General features: G+C 53.3%; 1 protein-coding gene across 1 annotated transcript in view; it reads left to right on the plus strand.

The window, feature by feature from the left end:
- Positions 1 to 7,500, plus strand: part of LOC117729947 (cadherin-24) — a 29,285-nt gene that overhangs the window by 15,186 nt on the left and 6,599 nt on the right. The window contains exons 5-7 of the mRNA XM_034531360.1: positions 1 to 78; positions 2,020 to 2,139; positions 2,514 to 2,681. The exon at positions 1 to 78 is cut by the window's left edge and continues 217 nt beyond it. Coding sequence (XP_034387251.1) covers positions 1 to 78; positions 2,020 to 2,139; positions 2,514 to 2,681 — 366 coding nt within the window. The remainder of the gene's footprint in view (positions 79 to 2,019; positions 2,140 to 2,513; positions 2,682 to 7,500) is intronic.

Here is a 7,500-nt window from a genome sequence, read left to right on the forward strand (position 1 = left end):
TCCAGGACATCAACGACAACCCGCCCGTCTTCCTGGACGAACCCTACGTGGCCGTGGTGCCGGAGATGGCCAACATAGGTACGGGAGGTCTGTCGGGTCTATAGAGGAGCTCCACCACACATGACTTCATGTCTATAGAGGAACTCCATCACGGTCACATGACTTCATGTCTATAGAGGAACTCCACCACACATGACTTCATGTCTATAGAGGAGCTCCACCACACATGACTTCATGTCTATAGAGGAACTCCACCACACATGACTTCATGTCTATAGAGGAACTCCATCACGGTCACATGACTTCATGTCTATAGAGGAACTCCACCACGGTCACATGACTTCATGTCTATAGAGGAACTCCATCACGGTCACATGACTTCATGTCTATAGAGGAACTCCATCACGGTCACATGACTTCATGTCTATAGAGGAACTCCATCACGGTCACATGACTTCATGTCTATAGAGGAACTCCATCACGGTCACATGACTTCATGTTAGTCTATAGAGGAACTCCACCACGGTCACATGACTTCATGTCTATAGAGGAACTCCATCACGGTCACATGACTTCATGTCTATAGAGGAACTCCACCACGGTCACATGACTTCATGTTAGTCTATAGAGGAACTCCATCACGGTCACATGACTTCATGTCTATAGAGGAACTCCATCACGGTCACATGACTTCATGTCTATAGAGGAACTCCATCACGGTCACATGACCTCATGTCTATAGAGGAACTCCATCACGGTCACATGACTTCATGTCTATAGAGGAACTCCATCACGGTCACATGACTTCATGTCTATAGAGGAACTCCATCACGGTCACATGACTTCATGTCTATAGAGGAACTCCACCACGGTCACATGACTTCATGTCTATAGAGGAACTCCATCACGGTCACATGACTTCATGTCTATAGAGGAACTCCATCACGGTCACATGACTTCATGTCTATAGAGGAACTCCATCACGGTCACATGACTTCATGTCTATAGAGGAACTCCATCACGGTCACATGACTTCATGTCTATAGAGGAACTCCATCACGGTCACATGACTTCATGTCTGTAGAGGAACTCCATCACGGTCACATGACTTCATGTCTGTAGAGGAACTCCATCACGGTCACATGACTTCATGTCTATAGAGGAACTCCATCACGGTCACATGACTTCACGTCTGTAGAGGAACTCCATCACGGTCACATGACTTCATGTCTATAGAGGAACTCCACCACGGTCACATGACTTCATGTCTGTAGAGGAACTCCATCACGGTCACATGACTTCATGTCTATAGAGGAACTCCATCACGGTCACATGACTTCATGTCTATAGAGGAACTCCACCACGGTCACATGACTTCATGTCTATAGAGGAACTCCATCACGGTCACATGACTTCATGTTAGTCTATAGAGGAACTCCACCACGGTCACATGACTTCATGTCTATAGAGGAACTCCACCACGGTCACATGACTTCATGTTAGTCTATAGAGGAACTCCACCACGGTCACATGACTTCATGTTAGTCTATAGAGGAACTCTTAGTTAGTCTATACTCTTTACAAATTAATTGTTATTAAATAATCTATAAAAGTTTTAAAAAATGAACATCCCAACTTCCAAGGAGAAGCATTCAAATTGACTTTATAAAAACGACCCTGAAGGACGAGTAGGAGCTCCACATCTTCGCTCCTCGGGTGCAGATTGATCATCTGGTTAATCGTTGCCGTGTCCGCTCACTTCAGGAAGTCTGACTCGCATTAATCATTCATGAGCAGGAGAACTATATGTTGAACATGAAAACCAGGACAGTAAATCGTGTTTCATCTGAAAGATGAACGCTTCATCCTGCAGAGAAGTGGCTCATCCGGTTTAATCCTGCAGATAAGAAGCATATCTACGGAGTATCACTCCAAGCTTATGAACCTGCCTGCCAGCTCTGCGACCTTTGACCTCTCTCTCTCTCTCTCTCTCTCTCTCTCTCTCTCTCTCTCTCTCAGGAACGTCCATAATCCAAGTCACGGCCAGAGACGCCGATGACCCCACATACGGGAACAGCGCCCGGCTGGTCTACGCCATCACCCGGGGCCAGGACCACTTCTCTGTGGACCCTCAGACAGGTCTGGTGCTGCACAGTAAACCCCCCCGGGGGCCCCGGCCCAGACCCCGGCTCAGACCCCCGCTCAGACCCCGGCCCAGACCCCGGCCCAGACCCCGGCTCAGACCCCCGCTCAGACCCCGGCCCAGACCCCGGCTCAGACCCCCGCTCAGACCCCGGCCCAGACCCCGGCTCAGACCCCGGCTCAGACCCGGCTCAGACCCCGCTCAGACCCCCTCTCGTGCCGGCCGACATTTGCCTCCCTGCTTTCCCCCCGTGTCCTAATTCTGACTCTTTGACGGTGATCTGCAGAGACGTCGCGATGTCGCTGTGCAACGAAAATAAAAATAAATAACTGAGATGTGTTGTTGTTGTTGTTGTTGTTCTGCTCTCCAGGCGTCCTGAGGACGGCGCTGCCCGACATGGACCGGGAGACCCGGGACCAGTATCTGGTGGTGCTGCAGGCCCGAGACATGGGGGGGCACCTGGGAGGCATGTCGGGGACCACCACCGTCACCGTGAGGCTGAGCGACGTCAACGACAACCCGCCGCACTTCAGGAGGAGTAAGCTGTCCGTCAAGCGCTCTTAAAGGAACAGTGCGGGGCATTAACGGATATTAATATCATACATCATGTGTCATCACCAGCAGCTGAGAATCAGTGGAAAAAGAGCTTATTTAGCTTTTTATTAGCACTTTTTAGGGCTTTGACGTCATTTATTATCACTTTGGAGGATCTGCTCTCTGGGACTGAGCTCCTCTACACACACACACACACAACTACACACACACACACACACATAGACACAACTACACGCACACACACACACACACACACACACACACACACACACACATATACTTTATTAATACATGTGTTCAACAAACATGAACATGTAGACAAAAGTGAAACCTAGTTCAATCAACACAGCACGAATAGTAGAACAGAGGGAAGAGGAGAGGAGGACAGAGGAAGGAGGACACAAGGACAGAGGGAGGAGGACAGAAGGAAGAGGGAGGAGGACACAAGGACAGAGGGAGGAGGATAGAAGGACAGAGGGAGGAGGATAGAAGGACAGAGGGAGGAGGATAGAAGGACAGAGGGAGGAGGACAGAAGGAAGAGGAGAGGACAGAAGGACAGAGGGAGGAGGATAGAAGGACAGAGGGAGGAGGACAGAAGGAAGAGGAGAGGACAGAAGGACAGAGGGAGGAGGACAGAAGGAAGAGGAGAGGACAGAAGGACAGAGGGAGGAGGACAGAAGGACAGAGGGAGGAGGACAGAAGGACAGAGGGAGGAGGACAGAAGGAAGAGGGAGGAGGACAGAAGGACAGAGGGAGGAGGACAGAAGGAAGAGGGAGGAGGACAGAAGGACAGAGGGAGGAGGACAGAAGGACAGAGGGAGGAGGACACAAGGACAGAGGGAGGAGGATAGAAGGACAGAGGGAGGAGGATAGAAGGACAGAGGGAGGAGGACAGAAGGAAGAGGAGAGGACAGAAGGACAGAGGGAGGAGGATAGAAGGACAGAGGGAGGAGGACAGAAGGAAGAGGAGAGGACAGAAGGACAGAGGGAGGAGGACAGAAGGAAGAGGAGAGGACAGAAGGACAGAGGGAGGAGGACAGAAGGACAGAGGGAGGAGGACAGAAGGAAGAGGGAGGAGGACAGAAGGACAGAGGGAGGAGGACAGAAGGAAGAGGAGAGGACAGAAGGACATAGGGAGGAGGATAGAAGGACAGAGGGAGGAGGATAGAAGGACAGAGGGAGGAGGATAGAAGGAAGAGGGAGGAGGACAGAAGGACAGAGGGAGGAGGACAGAAGGACAGAGGGAGGAGGACAGAAGGACATAGGGAGGAGGATAGAAGGACAGAGGGAGGAGGATAGAAGGAAGAGGGAGGAGGACAGAAGGACAGAGGGAGGAGGACAGAAGGACAGAGGGAGGAGGACAGAAGGACATAGGGAGGAGGACAGAAGGAAGAGGGAGGAGGACAGAAGGACAGAGGGAGGAGGATAGAAGGACAGAGGGAGGAGGACAGAAGGAAGAGGAGAGGACAGAAGGACAGAGGGAGGAGGACAGAAGGACAGAGGGAGGAGGACAGAAGGAAGAGGGAGGAGGACAGAAGGACAGAGGGAGGAGGACAGAAGGACATAGGGAGGAGGACAGAAGGACATAGGGAGGAGGACAGAAGGACAGAGGGAGGAGGACAGAAGGACAGAGGGAGGAGGATAGAAGGACAGAGGGAGGAGGACAGAAGGAAGAGGAGAGGACAGAAGGACAGAGGGAGGAGGACAGAAGGACAGAGGGAGGAGGACAGAAGGACAGAGGGAGGAGGACAGAAGGAAGAGGGAGGAGGACAGAAGGACAGAGGGAGGAGGACAGAAGGACAGAGGGAGGAGGACAGAAGGACATAGGGAGGAGGACAGAAGGACAGAGGGAGGAGGACAGAAGGACAGAGGGAGGAGGATAGAAGGACAGAGGGAGGAGGATAGAAGGACAGAGGGAGGAGGACAGAAGGAAGAGGAGAGGACAGAAGGACAGAGGGAGGAGGACAGAAGGACAGAGGGAGGAGGACAGAAGGACAGAGGGAGGAGGATAGAAGGACAGAGGGAGGAGGATAGAAGGACAGAGGGAGGAGGACAGAAGGAAGAGGAGAGGACAGAAGGACAGAGGGAGGAGGATAGAAGGACAGAGGGAGGAGGACAGAAGGAAGAGGAGAGGACAGAAGGACAGAGGGAGGAGGACAGAAGGAAGAGGAGAGGACAGAAGGACAGAGGGAGGAGGACAGAAGGACAGAGGGAGGAGGACAGAAGGAAGAGGGAGGAGGACAGAAGGACAGAGGGAGGAGGACAGAAGGACAGAGGGAGGAGGACAGAAGGACATAGGGAGGAGGATAGAAGGACAGAGGGAGGAGGATAGAAGGACAGAGGGAGGAGGATAGAAGGAAGAGGGAGGAGGACAGAAGGACAGAGGGAGGAGGACAGAAGGACAGAGGGAGGAGGACAGAAGGACAGAGGGAGGAGGACAGAAGGAAGAGGGAGGAGGACAGAAGGACAGAGGGAGGAGGATAGAAGGACAGAGGGAGGAGGACAGAAGGAAGAGGAGAGGACAGAAGGACAGAGGGAGGAGGACAGAAGGACAGAGGGAGGAGGACAGAAGGAAGAGGGAGGAGGACAGAAGGACAGAGGGAGGAGGACAGAAGGACAGAGGGAGGAGGACAGAAGGACATAGGGAGGAGGACAGAAGGACAGAGGGAGGAGGACAGAAGGACAGAGGGAGGAGGATAGAAGGACAGAGGGAGGAGGACAGAAGGACAGAGGGAGGAGGACAGAAGGACAGAGGGAGGAGGATAGAAGGACAGAGGGAGGAGGATAGAAGGACAGAGGGAGGAGGACAGAAGGAAGAGGAGAGGACAGAAGGACAGAGGGAGGAGGATAGAAGGACAGAGGGAGGAGGACAGAAGGAAGAGGAGAGGACAGAAGGACAGAGGGAGGAGGACAGAAGGAAGAGGAGAGGACAGAAGGACAGAGGGAGGAGGACAGAAGGACAGAGGGAGGAGGACAGAAGGAAGAGGGAGGAGGACAGAAGGACAGAGGGAGGAGGACAGAAGGACAGAGGGAGGAGGACACAAGGACAGAGGGAGGAGGATAGAAGGACAGAGGGAGGAGGATAGAAGGACAGAGGGAGGAGGATAGAAGGAAGAGGGAGGAGGACAGAAGGACAGAGGGAGGAGGACAGAAGGACAGAGGGAGGAGGACAGAAGGACATAGGGAGGAGGACAGAAGGAAGAGGGAGGAGGACAGAAGGACAGAGGGAGGAGGATAGAAGGACAGAGGGAGGAGGACAGAAGGAAGAGGAGAGGACAGAAGGACAGAGGGAGGAGGACAGAAGGAAGAGGGAGGAGGACAGAAGGACAGAGGGAGGAGGACAGAAGGACAGAGGGAGGAGGACAGAAGGACATAGGGAGGAGGACAGAAGGACAGAGGGAGGAGGACAGAAGGACAGAGGGAGGAGGATAGAAGGACAGAGGGAGGAGGATAGAAGGACAGAGGGAGGAGGACAGAAGGAAGAGGAGAGGACAGAAGGACAGAGGGAGGAGGACAGAAGGACAGAGGGAGGAGGACAGAAGGACAGAGGGAGGAGGACAGAAGGAAGAGGAGAGGACAGAAGGAAGAGGGAGGAGGACAGAAGGAAGAGGAGAGGACAGAAGGACAGAGGGAGGAGGACAGAAGGACAGAGGGAGGAGGACAGAAGGAAGAGGGAGGAGGACAGAAGGAAGAGGGAGGAGGACAGAAGGAAGAGGAGAGGACAGAAGGACATAGGGAGGAGGATAGAAGGACAGAGGGAGGAGGACAGAAGGACAGAGGGAGGAGGACAGAAGGAAGAGGGAGGAGGACAGAAGGACAGAGGGAGGAGGAGAGAAGGACAGAGGGAGGAGGACAGAAGGAAGAGGGAGGAGGACAGAAGGAAGAGGGAGGAGGACAGAAGGACAGAGGGAGGAGGAGAGAAGGACAGAGGGAGGAGGACAGAAGGAAGAGGGAGGAGGACAGAAGGAAGAGGGAGGAGGACAGAAGGAAGAGGGAGGAGGACAGAAGGACATAGGGAGGAGGATAGAAGGACAGAGGGAGGAGGACAGAAGGACAGAGGAGAGGACAGAAGGACAGAGGGAGGAGGACACAAGTAGAAGGACCTAAGGACAGAGGACAGAGGGAGGAGGCCAGAGGACATGTAGGACAGCAGAGTATTGGTGAGTTTCTAAAGCCCTGAAGGTAACTGTCTCTACCTGAAGGCCACGCTTAGAAAGGGGGAGGGGCTTAGCTGACGGGTATTTAGTTGGTTGTGATGTGCGGCCTCACCACTAGAGGCCACTAGAACGCACACGCCGTCTCCTTCAACGTCTTTTCCATCTCTGTGGATTCTGTGTGCGCGAGCGACGAACAAATGAAATGACATTTGTGACAGGCGTCAAGAGGTAGTCCCGCCTCCTCCGGGTCCTCTTTGTCCCGTTCTGGAACAACCGGGCCTCTCCGGCATTAACATTCATGCCGACGGAAATGGACTCACGCCTCGACGTGGAAGAAGAGTGAAAGATCATGTCGGCCTTTTTCTTATCCAGCTCTTCTTCCCTCGTTCCACGATATTAATATTTCATGTGAGGGTTCAGTGCTTTCCGCTTCAATAGGCAGTAAAATCTCTGCAGGAAGAGACGGCTGCTTCCCTTCAGACGACTTCTTCTTCTTCTTGCTGACAGTCGCCGCCGCTCATCTTCCCGTTTAACCCCCCCCCCCCACACACACACACACGCCCCCCCCCCCCCCCCCCCTTTTGTTCTTGCGTTGATAAATTGTTCCACAACACGAGCAATTTAATATTTCCAAATGCCAGCGT

The sequence above is a fragment of the Cyclopterus lumpus genome, chromosome 4 (genome assembly GCF_009769545.1).
Source record: "Cyclopterus lumpus isolate fCycLum1 chromosome 4, fCycLum1.pri, whole genome shotgun sequence".
Classification (NCBI taxonomy): Eukaryota; Metazoa; Chordata; class Actinopteri; order Perciformes; family Cyclopteridae; genus Cyclopterus; species Cyclopterus lumpus.